The sequence below is a fragment of the Pygoscelis adeliae genome, unplaced genomic scaffold (assembly GCF_000699105.1).
Source record: "Pygoscelis adeliae isolate BGI_AS28 unplaced genomic scaffold, ASM69910v1 Scaffold294, whole genome shotgun sequence".
NCBI classification, from domain to species: Eukaryota; Metazoa; Chordata; class Aves; order Sphenisciformes; family Spheniscidae; genus Pygoscelis; species Pygoscelis adeliae.
Window position 1 is genome coordinate 1178056 of NW_008824722.1, and position 19209 is coordinate 1197264.

General features: G+C 41.3%; 1 protein-coding gene across 2 annotated transcripts in view; it reads right to left on the reverse strand.

Annotated features, from left to right (window-relative positions):
• Positions 1–19209, reverse strand: part of LOC103916276 (chromosome unknown open reading frame, human C10orf76) — a 130007-nt gene that overhangs the window by 86521 nt on the left and 24277 nt on the right. For both annotated transcript variants that reach the window (XM_009323242.1, XM_009323243.1), the window contains exons 14-20: positions 16857–16950; positions 11894–11995; positions 7865–7923; positions 6425–6490; positions 5241–5310; positions 3657–3717; positions 658–746 (exon numbers count right to left, since the gene is read on the reverse strand). In XM_009323242.1, coding sequence (XP_009321517.1) covers positions 658–746; positions 3657–3717; positions 5241–5310; positions 6425–6490; positions 7865–7923; positions 11894–11995; positions 16857–16950 — 541 coding nt within the window. The remainder of the gene's footprint in view (positions 1–657; positions 747–3656; positions 3718–5240; positions 5311–6424; positions 6491–7864; positions 7924–11893; positions 11996–16856; positions 16951–19209) is intronic.

The window sequence follows — 19209 nt, forward strand, 5'->3', positions numbered from 1 at the left end:
ATTCTGCTACCCCCTTCCTCAGACCTCCCACACAATGATGGCATCATAAAACAGTCCTACAAAGCTACGTCCGCTAGATTATGAGAAACAAGTCAAACCCCATTATACTTATCTGTCTTGGGATACCAGTGGCATGAACCAGACTATCTGCCATCAATGCAAAGGCCAGAGCTAAAAGCCTCTCTTCCCTGCCACTGACATTTCTAGGTTGCTCTCTTCAGAAGGAGCTGCACACACTGTTCTATGCGTATACATCTCACAGTAAAACGGAAAAGTAAGGTCCACCTCCCTTTACCCAAAAGCCTACCTTCTTTCTACTCACAAATATCTGAGAGAGAAACACTACTGCATAAAACATTACTGTGTTTCTCCAATCAGGTGAAGAGGGACTCAGGTAATGAAACATAGATACAAAGACATTGGATACCACGGCGATCATGGCCAGACAAGAAAGTAAATTAGCTACCATTATGATAATGACCTGGCTTTCCAAAAGAGGTAGTTTGCGTGTAGCAACTAAGGAGCAAAATAAAAATGGTTTAACAGAATTGCTGCCTGCTGTTTAACCCTGTAGCAATGGAGCAAGCAGTCATGGCCACCAAACCGCCACCCACTCCGGGCTTTTCATATTTGGCTGTCTCTGCAGATGCAAAGTACCTGACCAGAGCTCCCTCCAGGTGTAATGAAGCCTCACTCTGCATTTCTTCTGGTAGCACAGCAGCTTGTGCACAATCTGAATGCACCGTCTGGAAGAGAGGGCAAAGGATTAATTACACTGCATTTCCCAGCAATTCTATGTCAAACCTGGAGATGTCTCTGAAATCAGCAGCGGGGAAATAGACAAACTCAAAGCCTATCAGAGGAGGATGGGGCTAATGGTTTTGGGCCCCTAAAGGGAAGCAACACCCACCAGAAAGAACCAGACGAGATGAGAGAAAGGGGCCTGTATGCTAGTTTTAGCTCAACATGATTGCACCCGCTGCAGATGCAAGTTTGTTGTTTATATTTAATTAATACTTTCCACTCTTTGCTGCCCTTACCTGAGGACCTCATAAGCTCTACAAAAGGAGTTACTTAAATTGCAGGCTCCATATGTATGAGATACTGTGCTCCAATTTTGTAAAATCTGGACACAATGGAGCTTTTCAGTTTCTTTGGCCCAAATGATGAGGCTAAAGGAAATGACAGAGTCAAACAAACTGCAGGATTTTCAGTTTGACTGAGGCATGCAGTTTAATTATACAAAAAAAAGAGATTTCTGTCAAATTTTCCAGTCTCCTTAAACAAATAATTTACGTATGAGCTTTGGAATGATCAAGCAATACACCTAAAAGCTCTCAAATCCCCCAACATACAGCCAGTATACTTGTGAAGTCTCCGAATCCTGTAGGTCTCTGTAGCATCTAGTGTTCATACAAACTCTTAGGTGCACAAACATTCTTCACAAATAACATCAGAACTAAATATACAATATAATGAGTAAAGTCTCTAGCACTAACTATCATTAAGGACAAGACAGAAAATATATACAAATTTGAATTTGTTAGACCAAGCTATTTTTAGTTATTGACATTTAGAAAAAACAGAAGGAAGACTTCAAAAGGAAAAATTCCGTTTTCCCCAAATCCTTATTTCTCAAAAACACATTACCTCATTAATATCAACATCTCTCTGAAAAGACACTACTGAAAGACACTACATATCAGACAAACACAGAGAAATCAAATTTAAAAAATCTGCATGAAGTTATTAAAAATGCGGTGAAGAGTTCAAAATAAGGCTTTAAAAAGCCTTAAAAAATAATATGCAGAAGGTATACATTATTCTTTTCAGACCCTTAGATGATCCCAAAAATACCGCGATGGGGCAAGGACTGAAACTAACTTTAGACAAATAAAGGTAAAACCATTTAATATGATGCTCAGCTATTATAAGTGCTGTATTTTAAATTGTATTCTCATAACTTCAACCAAGAAAAGGAAGCAAACCAGCTAGGATACAGACAGCTGTCCTCAGATCACAAACAGCAATCGCTCTGGGGAGAGACCTGCTATTTCTGATGTTACTGGTACCAGACGATGCCCAGTACCTTTCCACCCACGTATTTGCTTGGCTGTAAGACTCAAATTGGCCTCTACAAAAAAACTATTTAAGGCACTGACCAGAGAGAATCTGGCAATGGCTAAAACACTTCTTTATAATTACAATAGCTGTTAATGCAAAATACTCTGCAGACATATCTCAGCATTGAAACCTTGTGGTTGTATACAGTAGCATACAGCTTTCTGGGTGAAATCAAGGCATGGAAGAAAAGGGATGAGGAGGGACATAACAGTCCTAGTACCCCAGCCTAAAGAGCCAGAGCACCATCTACCAGCCTAGAGACTCCCAAGCTGCTCTGCTTTAGTTATGAAACTGCTTTAGCTATGAAGTTATCCATCCTGGTGGGAGGTATCTTTGTTTTTTAGCTTTCTGCTGAGGATTCATAATACACATAATGGACAAAAAACACCCTTGGTGAAAGCAACCAGGATTTCTCTTTTAAATATTAACATGCCCTCCCTTGAGCAGTTTCATACTGTCACCTTTTAAATGTATTGCAGAGAAGTGTAACACTATTTGTGCGTTCACAGAACACCCACTTTGTCTGCAATAACTGCATCTGCTATGGGATGGTTTCGACAGGAGTGTAGTGAAAGGACTGCACAAACATGCCAAAATGAATGGATACAGATGTCCACTGACGATTGCTACTGATCATTATTTTTACTCTCACGGGGTTTCTAGATGTGACCTTACTATTTAGCCCAAGCATTTCACACCTTTCTTGTGAAATTCCGATGCACTGTACCCAACTACAACTAATTCTGTAATAGTCATTAAAAAAAACATTTCTCTCAAACTCATAATTGAACTGTACAACCCTTGCAAAGGCACTGTAGTTGCAGGGTTATTTGGACAAAATCAGAACATGCTGAAAAGTTACCTTAAGGGAAAACAGCCTATGTATCTTTATCTCTTCTACAGAATATAGTGCTGTTCAAGCCTTGGGAAAATTCAGCACTGTACAAACAGTCAGAGCAAAGCCAATGATCTGCCTAAATCCTATTTCTGTCCTCCAGGCTAAAGGAGAACAAAGCATTCTAGGGGCCTCCTGGGACACATGGAGTGCTCATGTGTAGCCCTGTCCTCTTCTCTCCCTTTCCATATTGCTAAGTTTTACTCCTTGCTGCCTAGCAGGCTATTTCAGGCTTAAACCTCTCTCCCACACTCCACACTGCCTTCCAGGCCTCACGTCAGTTGTCCTTGGTTTTTCAAAACTGCCTTTTCAGTTTCTAGACCAAGATTCAGCTTCTGGAAGTAGGATTCTTGCGATAACGGTGTATTATGAAACTTCTTTCAGACTGAAAAGCTCTTTGTATTTGATCAAGTAGATTAGGAAATCGGTCTGAAAGGTGGAAATTCATTTCACTTTCAATTTTCTGGCACACAGAGCATTTTAGAAGTAGAAAAAGTTGCTGGAAGGGTTCATGAAAAGCCATCCTGCTCCCCACCAGCCACAAAGTGTTATTTCAGCTGGAAGATTGCTCTATGACTAGAATTCCACCCAAATTCAAACTTCAAATGAAATCACGAGTCACCCCACAGACACTTACACATAGAGATCCATAGGAAATTCTTTCATCATGTGTGTTACAATGAACTCCACCATCAAATCTGACAGAAAAGAAAACGATAAAGTAAGTATTGAGCTAGCTATGGTTAACTTCTAGTAGACAGCAGTGAGGAAGACAAACTACCCCACCTACCTACCTCTACCAGACAATAGTCCTGCTTAGATGAGAGAAATTTCCTTTTTTTTTTTGTTATTTTAAAGAGAAATAGACATCCTCTGGAATTAAAAAAAAACCTACTGGAAACTGAGGGCACGCAATGTAATTTGCTTTGAGGCACTGCTTCCCCATATGCTTTGCCCCACTATTAGTCAAATAAAGAATACACCATGAATTCTGATGCTTAGAATTGCTCTCATATTTCAAGCCTTGTCACTAATGGAAAACTCCATTGAGAAGCACATTTTAGAAAATCATTCTTACCAGAAACAACACACAAATGCACAACCTAGATGTTTAGAGAGAAGACATTGTAGAGAACACCTATTTTTCCCTAAAATAGATTCTGAAGCAAGTAAACCTAGTCTGATCTCAGCACAGACTAAGCTTCTGCTTAAAGCTCATTCAGGGGGAAAAAAAAAAAGGGAGAACGTCTCTAACATTTAAGGGCTCCCAGTGTGAGGATAAGAGGCAAAGAGTACAGAAATACAATTGAAAGAGGTAAGTTACTATGGTTCAGCTAATAAACACTAACTGAATGTGTGTGTGTTCTCTGCCCAACGCAACTTCAGCATAAAATGCTTAACCCATGCTAGTGGTAACAATTGTGAGATGTAACCTCCTAGGGCATAATAGCCCACCAATATGACTCAACGGTGACTAAAAACAGTCTAGGGAACGAGTACATAAAAAATAGTCTAGAAAGATTCTTCACACAGCTGTTGTGTCTTGGCTTCAACAATCACCTGTTTGAAAATGCTGGAGTCTGAGACTGCTTCCATATCATCAGACTTAAGAGTCATTCAGGGATTCAGGCTCCATCCACTTCTGCACCCATTTATGCTTTTGGCCTCCACAGCAATGAATGTCAGAATCTAATCATACACTGCGTGAAAAGCTTTCAACTGAGCCTCCATATCCACATGCAAAACCAACCCTAGCTGCTGATGTTCCTATTGATTCTTTTGCTCAGAAAAGGCTAAATGCCGAGAAAACACCTCCCCCCAACAAATATCTGTCCTTTCTGTAGGTTTGCCCTCATTATATCATCTAGAAAGTACTTGTGACCAACTGTTACTACACTCACCTAAAACTCCAAATTTATTTATCAACTACTCTCCCTATTGTTACTTATTCAGGTAAAAGGGGGCCAACAGGCTTCTGCAAAACTTACTGTAAATGTATATAAGATTTCTTGCCACAGAGCAGCAATCTTGGATTTAATTTCTCTATGAGGCAGCCAGGTACAGAGATGGACAGTACATTGCTGGAAATATCTTTAGTACGTAACTGCCCTCCTTTTAAGCCCATCCACCCCTCCCCTTAATCCACAAATCTCATATTTCTATTGCAGAACAGAAGATGCTCGAGGAACCACAAGCACACATGTACTCTAACAATACTCACCAAGCACCGCACACACCAGCGGGCGACAGGGCAGGTTCTTGTCTGCTGCTTTCTTCCTATGTCTCATTGGCTTCAAACACACAAAGATGAAAAGAAGTCAGTAGAAGCCTGAAGTGACATTCTGTGTACTACTGTATTTTTCATGCAAATAGTACCATCAGCACAGGCTTCCCTTTGTCTTTTTCTACAACTGCTATCTCACCTATATTAATCCTAAAGGCTGTGGCTGGAGCAAAATTTTGCCTGCTTTTCAGCATGCTGACCACTGGATTTTTGTTTCTATAGCTGTGTAACTGGAGGGCACTGTTATATGGCGGGGGGGAGGGGGGAAAGAAAAAAAAGAAGGAACAAAAACAAACAAACCAACCACACAGCAACTCCTCTCCCTTGGTTAACATACTGATTTGCTCCTGACCCAGAAGTCTGATCTGCATTCTTAACAGCATGTGCAGTATTAAATGGCTTTGGTCTTTATTGTAACAGACCAGAAAGGCTAATTGAATGGCAAGTTTGTTGTTAAATGGGAATGACTAGCATCCTTGCAGTATGTTCACTATAAAGTAAGATGTTTGTTTCTGTCCTGGACTAGTGACACTTTCAAGTGCTGCTTCACTGTCAGATAAGGTGGAACTTGCCAGTACCACAAAGACAGAATGCATCAAGTTCGGATAACCATTCAAGTTACTTGCAACTACAGAGCTTCATGCGCCAGGTAAGGACACTTCCTCCACAGATACCTATAGGAAAAAAGCTCTGGAAAAAATACTTTTCTCCTTGAAGGTGAGTCACCCCAACCAGGATGAAGCATAAGCCAAATTAGAGCGCTCACTGTAACTCCAGCTGGCTATTAATATATCACGAGAGCTAATGCTTGCTGAAGATTAAGGCAGAACATTCTCTCTGCCACTCATTTCCTCAGATACTTCCTAACGCACAGCTCCTCCCCAGCTACACAGGCCTCTGAATTCACCGACAGGGCAACCAGCTCTTTGTTCTTTGAAAAAGTGAGATGTTCTGAGAGCGATTTCAAAATCATTCCCCAACTACTGCATTTCTCACAGTATTTCCACATGCCTTGCAATCTAGGTTAGATTGCTGTGACACAGTTTTCAACATACAGGGACTCAAATCCTCTGTGTTCTCATCCCAAAGCGAAAACAGACCATCTGGAGGAAGAGACTCACCATCCTGTGTAGGTTTACTCGAAAATTCATGTTGTCATCGTGGAGAAAAGCGTTAGCATACTGATCCTATTGAAAAGATCAAGAAAAGGGAGGACATATGAATAGCCAACCAAGTGCCCAACACCTTCCACTTGCCTCTCAAATCACATGTGTTTCAGTGTAAAACTCCCAACATACAGCTATAAGGTTAGAAAGCCACCTGTCACCTCCTCTTGTCCCCACCCATACCTCCAGTCACACAAAAGTAAACCCCTCCTGATCCCAATTCCACTTTTAGTTAAGTCTGCGCTACCGCTTGTTGTTTCGTTAGCAATTTATTTTCCATTCTCCTCCTTTGCTCATCCGAACTCTGGACTGCACACACCACAGTGTCAAGATTTTAACAAGTGCTGTATAACGCATGAGGTGGTTCTCCAGCATACAAGTTCCTGTGACTGTGTGGACAAAGATTTATATTGGCATTTTGATGGACCCATCATGGCAGAAGTTACTGCAGCACTAGCAGGTAGGTTTATCAGCTGTCCCACCCCTCAGGGAAAGCTGATTCCAAGACCAGCTCTAAAACAAAGCGATTCCTCCAGATAATGCACAGCCAGGTTGGGTAATAAATATACCCTCCCTTTAATACCAGAACCAAAACATGTCCCTGCTATATAGAAACAGAATTTTTTATCTTGTATTACTTATGCATCCACCTGAAGAACTCAAGTGCCAAAAACATTTAATTATAAATATTTGAAATGCAGATGATTAGCTTTCAGACTGCACCCTGAAGAAACATTACGTCAGAATCCTTACACTGGCTATCAACATCGCTGCTTTTTATTCCTTGTTAAGAATAAAAGGTCTTTACTTGCAAGCAACCAAAACGCAAATGCCACGCAAACTCAGTCACCGTTCAGGACATGTCAAAGCCATTAGTACATACTTCCCATGAGACAGGACCACATTCAGCCAGGACTGCTGACATAGCTCTGCGATACTGCTTTCTCACCCTACTACCAGATTTGCTACTTGTCTTGCTTGTAGGGACCTACAACCACACGGCTTTCTTTCAGACTTGTATCCTTCTTAGGCAGGAGGGATATGGCGTGGCCCATGTTTACCATGAACAGCACAGAGCTGAAAGCCATTAGCATGTTACTCATCTAAAAGCCACACCACAAGGTCACTCAACAGCTAAGAGAGAAAAGGCTTAGGTTCACTCTTTTCATCCCTGGGAGTTGGCTAACCCAAATAAGATTATCCAATTTTCAAGTTTCAAGTCAATTTTAACAGTACTGCATCAGGTTTATTAGCAAAACATTAAGTGCTTGAGGTCCTCACTACTCGGTACCACTGCGGATCTTTAGCTCCTGGTCAACAGGAGGCAGGGGATGTGCATGCAGATAGAGCCCTGTAACACACCATCTGCTGAACAGTGTCACACAAGAAACCTACCTCTGCTATGCATGTCAGGATAATCAGACACAGCTTGCCACTGTGTAGTCGGTGCTCATCTGCAAAAAGGAAAAAACAAGTCCTGCATGAGCCACACAAGCCTAGCAATGCTGAAGAGTAAGATAGCTGTTACAGCAAGAGAAAAGCCCAGCCTTGGAGATTCTTCATACTCCTACTTCTTCCATGATAGCTAATAGTCTAACTACTCTCATTAAGCACTCACCCTCCAGCCTGACCACTAAATCCCACCAATTTTTCCACCAGTCTGCACCAACAGCAAAGTTTCTGATTTGAACCACCAGCACTGCAACTATTAGTGGGGCTTCTGTCTCATTCAGTTTTACTTCCACAGATATTCTAAATACTGGGGTTAGTCCCCGTCTTTCTATGACAGCTGAGACGCACTTTTCCCTCTCTTAGACAAGATAGAAAGAAAAAGATCACCTTTGCTGTAGGTTATTGTCGTGGTTTAACCTCAGTTGGCAACAGCAGCAAAGCTTTGGTAGAGGCACAGCACAGTGTAGCAGAATGACTCCCAACATTATGCTCAAAGTCCTGAGTTTTAACCCCAATAGTGAGAGACATGACCTAGTTTGCTCTGTGCAAAATCATGAAAGAAGGAAGTCTGCAAGACTTAGCATTTTAAGCCAAAAGAGTTCCACCCTGATCATGTTCTGCAACTTGTTATTTATCTTAAAGTTTCAAGCAGCTTTTGCCCTGAATGACAATTGGAGGGCTGAAAGACTCACAAATAGAGAGGGACTAAGGCAGAAAAATGCAATTTTTATTTGGATTATTTAAAACTCTTCTCTCTCAATTTTAACCTTGAAATACCAAAAAAACCAAGATACATACAGTCATAGAGTAACTTAGGATGGAAGATCCTATCGCTTAGGGACATGGTTTAGTGGGCATGGTGGTGGTGGGTTGACGGTTGGACTCGATGATCTTAGAGGTCTTTTCCAACCTTAATGATTGTATGATTCTAAGAAACCTCTGGTCCAATCCTTGCTCAAAGCAGGGCCAGCTAAGGTCAGGTTGTTCAAGGCATTGTCCAATCAAGCTCATTGAAAAAAATCTTTGTTCTAAAAAACAAACCGCTCACACCACACACCCCCAAAACCACAAAAACAAACAAACAAACAAAAGCACAACAACATACCTATAACTAAATTCTGAGGAAGCTTAAAACTGCACATTCCTGAGACCTCCAACAGCTTCTCTAAAGCATAAGGCTACCAAACATGCCATCCCAGACACCTGCCTTAGAGTCAAACTTGGAGGAGAGGGAAACCTGAAACAGCCAGAGCACCTTCATATAAATCAGAAGACAGCATCAGCCAAAAATGCTTGCATCTTTGCAGGTCACTTTTACACACACTTTGCTAGTTAGTGTGTACACGGTAATCCATAAACATAGATAGAATGGGCTTAGCTAGCTGTTCTGTCTAGTTTGATTCCTCTTTTGTTTTCTTTTCTATGCTGCTGGGGGACAGATATTTACTAACAAGATGTGCCCTGAAGTGTGCTGATTTCATCTTGCTGCACTAAGAAAGATGAAGAGGGATTTTAGAATGGGAGAGTTAAAAGTCTCTCTTATGTCTCCTCACCTCAGCTAAAATGTTTAAGTGAAAAGTTTTCTACTCCAGCAAAGCAGCAGAAATGGCCCCAAAGAACTCTGATGCACTGGAGCCTTGTTATTTTCCTGTTGTAAGGCCTCCCTGTATATTTTCGTAGGTGTTGCTACCACTTCTCTCTCTGGGGATCGTGCTGCGAAGGCTCCTGTTTCACACCAAGTACTCTGCCTTCAGCCCATGCGCTGTGAACATCATGCCATCTTCAGCAGTTATGGGGCAGCTATGCAGGCAGTTACTCGCACAGACACTTCGTACTTTCACAGCATCCTTCATTAAAGAAACAAAGCAGACCACTTCCTATGGGGAGGTACAGCAGTATGAACCCTATTTTACAGATGGGAAGAAATGATGCAGAGTTTTTATTTCTCCCGAGGCAGCTGCCTCTGACTGACACAAGAGAGAAAACAAGAGGAGGATCTAGCGAATGCAATCTATTAAATTATGCTCTCTGGGACAGGACCGAAACAACTGTCTAGTCCTGGATGTGGAACAAACCAGTCTCTCCTCTTAGTCTTCCCACCTGTCTCAAGACACATGGAGTAAATTAGAGTTATTAATTCTTCTTCTCTTGTTGCTATATTGGTGTCACATGCTTGGTCTTACACAAGAAGAAAAAGACTCAGGCAGGGCCCCACCTGTCATCAAAACATAAGGACAGGAATATACCCACTAGAATTAATAAGCACTGGTTTGGAAGGCACACTTTTTTTAAACAATCAGTCAGTGGAGCTCATTGTCACATACTACCAAGGCGGCAAGGAGATTAAGTCTATAAGCCACACAAATTTCAAATGTTATAAAAGCTAGAACCAAAGTAAAGAAAGAAACATCAACTCCTGTCTCATACAAGAATAAACTCATCTCTCGCTGGCTTGTTTAGTAAGGAATCCCCTCTATCAGATTTCACTCCATCTGAAACTAATCCAGTTTGGCAGTTCCTGAGGCCCTATGCAGACTTTCCATATTACAGTGACTAATAAGTGCAGAAGTTAAATTGAAACACATAAAATTGTTCCATCAGAGACTTGGATTAGCAAGAGAGACCCTGAGAAAAGCAAATGAGAATGATGAGAGAGCTGGCAAGCCCTCCTCATGTGTGCAATCTATAAGAAGTGATTGAGCAAAGATTGAGATGGTTTAGCTTAAAGACAAAAGCAAGAGGAAACATGAAAGCAGACTTCAAATATATAAGCGCTGTCACAAAGAAGAAAGAAATAATCCGTTCTCAGTATCTATCTTGGAGAAGACAACTAGTAATTAATTTAAGTCACAGCAAAGAATTTAGGATGCACATGAAGCTTTGTCACAATAAGGGTAGTTGAACACTGGCATGGATAGTCTAAAAATGATGCTCCACTATCAGAGTATCTTCATCCAACCTGCTAGCAACATCTCTGAGAAAAGATACAGGTAAACCTGATTCTGCCTTGGTTTTGAGGGGTGCGCTAGATATTTTCATGAAGTCCCTTTTGGTCCTAATTTCAATTATTCACTTTTTCCTCAGCTAGCTTGCATACCGAACAAGACAGCCAGGTACTATTTCACTACAAGCTAGTAGGTACAAGGAAACTCTCCTGCCTGCTCTCTTATTCAGTGCCAAGCATTCATGAAGTTCAATAATCGATGTATCACAGCTCTGCAGCTATCGTCCTAGTTTTGTTCAGTTGTTACATCTAACTTAACAGCAAAAGTTGGTAATAGGCTGAAATATGTTACAAAGATCACTTGTTATGTTCACACTATGGTCCTGCCCATACAACCACTGGGCAAACCAGCACCCTTGGGTACCTTGAGCAGGAGATGAAGCGATACTTCAACTCCAGCAAGCTGAAATTAACCCCCACAAAATTATCAGGAGAAACAAAAAGCACAATATGGAAATATATCTTCTCAGGCAAATTACTGCCAGTACAGTGTAAGTTACTGCTGTCCTCTTTATAATTAGAGCTGCCTGTTTAACCAGCAAGTACCAAAGGACAAAGGAAATATTTCCTCCTAATGCTGAGCTTTGCCTCCTGTGTCAGCTTCTAAATGTTCTTAAAAATGCAATTCTCTGGTACATGACTTCCCCTCTCTGACAGACAGCTGGGAATCAGATATGCTCACGCTTCCTGCATAGGGACAGGTTTGGTTATTAGGTACTATTATTATTATTATTACATTCTTTCCATAGCTGACTTCTCTCCTGCCAGCATCAGGTCTCTCCTAGTCTCATAACTCTTATCTCGCAATAAGAAATCATTTCATTTTCTCAAAAGGTGGAACCTTCAGTCCTCTAAAGGGACTCCAGCTACCTTCTATTTCTGGAGTCACTAGACACGTTCTTATGCCCTTCTGACTTCAAGAAGCACTGCTTGCTGCATCCACAGCTGCATCAACAGAATTTATTTACCTTTTGTGTCCTGCATCACAATTGAGCTGTACTTCAAGAAGGTTATCAGCAGGTTGCTAGTTTGCACATCAGCATCCAAAGGCAGCTCTGCAGAGCTTATAACTGGAACAAAGCAGATAAGACACGTTTACCCTCCACAAATACAAGAGATAACAATACAGAGAACCAAGTCACAGACTCACAGATCGGGGATAGGATCAGCCTATTTGCAGGGTCACCTGATCTCCTCCTCCTTCATGACCACCCAGCAAAGATTTTGTTTTGAAGACTGGTACCACTACTCCCTCAGAGACCGCTTCTCCCGCTCTAAGTGTAGGTTGTGGTACCCAGCAAAGTGATACCCTTCTCTGTCCTGCCCCCCGCCTCCCACCCCAAGGGAGATCAGCCTGCTGTTTTAGCATTCATCAGCATTCCCAACCTAGGGAGCTCAAGATATGCTCACCGATATCCAATTAATTCTTACAACCCACACAGCTAACATTCACACCATTCTCAGTTTGGAAAGAAACATGCCCAGCAAAGACCCTTCTCAGTTCCAGCAATTTTGGAATTTCAGTTCCAAAAGGTCCACATCAATTCCATTCTTCCCTCCCAACAACCACCTCTCTTGCAGAAGCAACACAGAAGACAGTAATGTAACAATTATTGCATGACCAAAATGGTAGAAAAGAGAGGTAGAAAGAGCAGCTTTATAAAAAGCCAAGAAGCAGAAGCAATCATAGCTTGTGCTAGAGAAATCACAAACACAGCAGGGAGCAGAAATGTACTTTCCATACCTGCAGTTCATTGGCATTTCTCTAGGATACACTCCTTGTTACCACCAGTTGTACTTTTGACACCTTAACACTGAACATCATCTGCCTAAGACTTTACAAGAAGCTATCTCAATCACTCAGCTAATTGCACAATGTTCCTCCTGCTCACTCCCCATGTACCATCTGAAGCACTGAGTTTATGAGCTGTCAAACCTCTATCATGTGACTGAGCCACATTTTTACTGATGACTGAGCCTGAGCTGTCAGCAAGGGCCATTCTCAGCCTCCTCATTCAGAAATGCTTTACAAGAAATATTGAAGCGGGGGGAAAAGATAAGTGGGGAAAAATGCAGCATGCGTTTACCTGCAGATCCTGCCAGGTAAGTCTGATATCGTTTAAGATAAATTAGCTCAGACAAGAAAAACCCAAAACAAAACAAAACTGATGGAGCTAGTCTAAGAGGACTTCAGTAAAGCATTTAATATAGTTCTGTATGAAAAATTAAGAGTGAAGCAGATAGGTGGGAACCAATACAGAAATTTGAAGTATGTTGAAGATCTGGCAAAGCAGAAACAATTGGAGAAATTATTAGTCTGGGAAGAAGTTACTACTTGAATTCTTTAGGTGTCAGTTTAGGGAATAGTTTTCTTTTTTGTAAGTGACCTGGGCACAAGAAACAGTTGTTTACTAATGAATCTGCTAATGGTAGAAAGTTGGGATATGTAAACACAGAGGAATATCAGACTGCGCGCGAAGAACGGGATAAAAACAAGGACCAGATAATAAATACAAGATTAAATTCAACAGTACAAGCCACAAGGTCAGGAATTCAGGGATTTATTTCCACGGCAAGCTGAGAGCTCATCAGCTGCAAACAAAATGTTGTGATACCATGCATGGTACCCTATCAGATCACAATGATGAGCTACCAGCACAAAGCACTGAAGAGTAAGTGTGGTCCTACAACATATCCAGAAATGCACTTCCAGCAGAGACAGGAACACAGTAATGCCCTGCACAAGATGCTGGTGAGACCTTGACTCGAACACTGTGCATAATTATGCTGATGCCATGTTAAAAGGGGATGAACTCATACTTGAACAAGTTTAGAGAAAGGCTAGTAGGTTGATCAGAGGAACAGAGTGCCCTTCTTATGAGACAGCAAAATACACAGGCAAGTAACCCACTGCGTGAAGAGCTATCTGTGTTCCAAAGTAAGGTTAACATCATGATAAATGGGTATAAACTGACAAGAAATGCAGGTTGGAAAGTTATAGAAATCTTCAAGGAACAAGATGCTGAAACTGCCTCCCAACAGGACTTATTGGGAAACAAATTTAACAAACTAAGACAGAGCTTGATAAATTTAAGGGATTCTATGATGACGTGCCTGCAAGCACGAGGCACTAGATTCAAGGAGTCAAGGGGATCTTTTCCAGCTCTACGTGCCTGTCCTGACATGACAATAACACTACTGTTCTGGCTGCCTAGGAGCTCAAACTTGCAGGTTTTCACCTGCAGGAGGTCATAGGTGGCTTGAATTACGATTGCCAGAAGGCCCTCTTCTCAAGCTATAAAGATAGCCTAAGATAGAGCTCCCTTTGCACTGGAAACAGATCTGCAGACCACTAGGACACACATCTTAAGAACTGTATTATCTCTTTTCCATCTATCCTCAGGAATGCTCAAGGCTTTTCTCACTCTTGAGGAAAGAAAAGGGTATTTATGATGAGATTGGGCATTGCAAGAAGTGAGGAATTACTCACATCTGATTTTTGGATGGCTAGGTTTGGGGCTCTGAGGGGAAGTGATTTGATCCTGTAACACAACTGTATCCTGGTTCAGAGAAAAGTCTGCTTTAACAAACAATGCCTTTCATAATTCAAGCCTTATATCTCATAATGCTGTAATGAGGCAAGTAAGGATTATTTACCCCTGGAACTGGGGCAAGCACAGGCACAGAAGGATGAAGGAGGCAAACCAACAGTAAAATGCAGGATTCTTTAAACTGAGCACTGAGAGGCCCAGAGCACAGCAGAGGTTCTCATGGAGCTCAGGATTATACAATCACCTTGAACACAAATTTGTAGCCCTTGGAAACAATAGGCCAAATAGATCAATGTAACCTCGCTGTTCGAGTCACATCAAAGAAATGATGATAATGGGGCTTTTAGCTTCTAAAGGCTGCACTTCCCCAAGCATGAGCTGGTTTAGTCCATTCAATCTTGAAGCTCTGGGGCTCCTGACACGTTGCTAACATGCCCAGTCTATTGGCAACGTCTATGCAATGAGACTGGAAGCTTTTTCACCCCCAATATTATGAATAGCTCAAAGATTTAGCTAAAAGTCTGAAAAATGTATTTATATCCCCAGTGGGTCCTTCTGGAGCTGTTACAATGAACGCAGTGAATGAATATTTAACAACAGTAAGCAAACTGACATTTAGATAACTATGGTGACAGGCACACTTGATTTACATATTATGGATCAACAGTTTCTAGCAAAAGTCTCATTTTCAAAAAAAAAGAAATCACTGAAGAACACATCACTGCTTATCCTGGTTCATGCTACAGACCTTGATTTTTTTAACAGACATTTCTAAACTTTAAAAAGCCTTAATTCACATTATAGGCTAACAGAGAAATCTCAAACCAGAATTTGAACCCATTTTTAATCCCACTCAGCATAAAAAAAAGTGCCTGAAATCCATAGATGGATTTCTACATGTTGCTGTAACTTGAAAAGAGCTCAACTACACTTTTTTTTAAACGCAGGAAAAAGAAGAAAGCAATCTTTTCATTCCAAAGCCAAAAAGCCTCTTGCTAACTCCCAGCCATAGGCAAATTTTACAGCTGAGTTGCAAGACCTTAGAAAATGAGGAAAATTCTGACATACCTTTAAAATAACAGCAATACTAAAGCACCACCACTCAAATTAAACCAAGCCGAGGTCCGCAAAAAAAAAAAAGCCACTGAGAGTAGGGATCAGCAAAGTCACAGCAAATAGAAATAAAGAATGCTTCCCGATGTAATTGCTGCACATTAAGATCAGCTCCTCTCCTTAAACTTAGTAACCTTACAAGCGGCGAGAAGCCTCAAGCTTCACAAGATCACTGCCTCTGCTGAAAGCAGGATGGAGTTTTTGTTTTGCTTTTGTTTTCTGGTAAATTAAAAAAAGAGAGTGCAAGCAAGCTGTAGATGTAGGTAAGCATAAATTCTGTCAGTTGTATAATATGTTGTGTGGGCGGATACATTTGCAACGAACATGTTGAACAGAAGCCCACAAAATGCCCGTCCTTCTACATTTTATGTTATATGCACAGGGAGACTTGAGACATAGGGGGCTTTTTAACTGAAGCTTTTGATATCCATGGTAACCAGATAGAATTCATCCACAAGGAGGATCATCCTTAACTAGGATATCAAATGACCTGAATAGCTGATATAACTGAGTAACCCAGGCTGCTTTTCCCCAGAAATATTTCCAAACTGTGTTCTATTCAAACTGACTCCATTCCTTCATTAAACACTTTCTTCAGATCTAGAGGATGCCATTAAAAGTATGTGACAACAGCCATTTGATTTCTTCTCTTAAACTAGGCTATATCTATCCATACCTTAAACAAAAAGGGTTTTATTTTAGATTATTTCAAAGCGTATTTATGTGGACACGTAACATCTCATTTAGGAGAAAGATCTCGGGGCAAGCAGTCATTTACAAAGCCTATCAGAGAAAAGGCAACAAGAGGGAGGAATACCTCCACATCCAGCTTGGATTCAAATCCCAATTAATTCAAAGCTGGCGACAAGTGCATTAATGACAAGCAGGAATCCACTGCGATTCTCTGTAAATCTGTTCCAATGACAAATAATTCCAGGCAAAGAACCTGACACTAGAAATATTCCTAAGTAAAAGCCTACATAGAATAACTAATGGGCTGGGTGTATCTTCATGCAGATACTGGGACAGTACTGTTTTCAGAAGGAATATAAGCATAATTTCATTGAGCAATATACAAGGCAAAACAGAAATAAATTCAAGTCAAAGAATCTTGCTCATGTTTAGTAAGGCAAGTCGCTCCAGAAAGAGACCACCAGGTTACATCTGCTCCAGACAGACCTCATTAGTTGCCATCTTGAGAAAATGCTTTGCTAGTTATTTTACAGTTTTTAATTGTTTTTCCCCAGGAGATCATTACATTTCTTACCATCTGAAGAAGGCGGGGTGGTTCCAAGTGGAGTGACAGGTGTCGTTGGAATTGGGCTTGTTGGTGTTGTCATCAGCCCCATTTCAGGATGGCTCTAACAGAAAACACAAATGTCCATACATACACAGGTCAACAGCTTCCCTAGGCACTAGTCATACAGAGCACTACTTGTGCTGTTCCACGCTCTCACACAATAGACATGACTAATGAAGTCTCAAGAAACTTCAACCTCTCCTCCAAAAAGCAAGGCTAGGCTTCCTGACCTTGGACGTCTGCAATTGAACTGTACATCAATTTCCTTACTCCACAAAACATACAGATAAATCAGAAAGTGCTGGCTGTCCCCAGCCGACAGATAAGATGCCCTTCCTCAGTGTAGAATGGGAAAAGGTACGCAGAAGCCTACACTGTTTATAGCTCCCGATTCCCCCCAAAACAACCCAAGGGTGCACATTTGAAGTCTTTCTCCAAGATCCTTTTACTTCTCTTTCTAAAAGCAAGTTCTCATCGCTCCTGCCCTCCACCTGTTCATATTCAAAGATGATGGCAATTCATTACTTCCCTGTCTCACTATAAAGCCCAGGCACTGCAGGAAAAGAGTGCATAACATAACACAACACTATCATTATCGATCCTCTCAGCTTCCATCAGTCGGTTTCTCTCCCCGTTTCATCTTTGCCAATATTTGCCTGCCTAATTACTGCTTTGACTTTATTCTTTGTAAGCTTCCGGATCTATCCACACCGGTGAGACTGCAGGCAATCTGCCATGCTATTTTAAGTCTGGCTGCCAAGCAAAGTGTCCATTTCATAGGGCAAGTTTTGCATAAATGTATCATTTGCCTTAATATATCATCACAATTTCAAACTAAAAGAAAGGGATACAGAACTGCTGATTTGACATTAGTTCCATAGGATTTTTCACATGCGGATATCCTCCACATTGTCTTTGAATATCTCGTTTTATGAGCAACTATAAATGCATGTATTTTATAGGAAGCACAGACACATATACCACAATTCAAAGACAATTTTAAATCATTACAGATACTGATTTAAAATACAATTTTCCATTTAAAATCTTACATAAAACAGGTTTGCTTTCATAGATTTTGCTATGGTGTTTACCTTTCTTTTCCCCAAACACTAACCATCAGTTGCGAGATAATAGTGCCACCTAGCAGCAAAAACTGAGGACCAACAAGCTGATAAGCATACCAAAACCTTAACACTTCAGGCATCAACACAACTGTATCCCTGCTCTTCCTATGTGCCCACACAGCAGCAGGTAGTCATTCATGCAGTCCCTAGCAATGGACACCAACTTAGACAAGAGCATTCATCAGCTTTTATGAGGTTTTTTTCAAAGGACAGCATGACCTACCTTGCCTTAAATGAAGGATTACAGACAATCCACCCAAGAACATCAGGCCTCCACTTCAATTAAACCCACTGATCAGTGGCCACTTCAGCTACCACTTTCACAGATAACTAGTTTATCCTTCTATTTTTAATTTAAGAGCTTTTACTCTAGTCACTCTTTTCCTGCCCTACTCTTTTCCCTGCCAAAGGCCTCTCTTCCCTCAGGGATATCTTGACCACAGAAAGGCCTGAGTTGGTATTACACAGAACTGAAAGAGCAGAAATCTCTCACAAGTGGTAGGAATGAATAACCTGGGAAAAGAGAGGCAGGGAACTTCAGCAAATTAACCACCCATGGAACAGAAGCTTTCTTCAGAGGCAGTAGATGTGCCTATCAGACTTCTTCCATCACCTCTACTGTCAGGAGTCCCCAGAGGTCTCCTCCGCCATGCCAAGTGTCTAGCCTGTGATGTATGGCTACACTCTTGAAGACCTGAAATAACTGGGGAAAGGTGTTAACTGTTTTGCTGATGTCATTTTTCCCACAGATTACCAACAGTACTTACAAACCAAAATTAAAAGCTTAAACCTGAAGGTTTTCCTAAACACGTCACGCTATCCTTCCAGCCAGCCACAGCACGATCACCGGATCAGACAGGCTCGTTATCTGTCTCCCAGCAATAACCACCTTTGCAAACTCACACTGTGTTTAGAAAAGCATCCAGAGGTTTGTGATCAGAGGCATGGAGCAGCCCACTGCTTCTCAGAAGGCTGCCATAGCTGTTTCTTCACCATAAACAGCACAAGGAGGAGTGCTATGCTCTGGCAGCAGTCTCCCAAGCAAAAGGGGTTTGGCTCTCCAAGGAAGTTTGAACACAAAATAGTATTTGAAACAACAGTCATCACATGTCAGTTAGTCCCTAAGCGAAGGATACCCAAACAGACAACAACATGCAGCCTGTGCACACCCAGACAGGACAATTCATCCAACT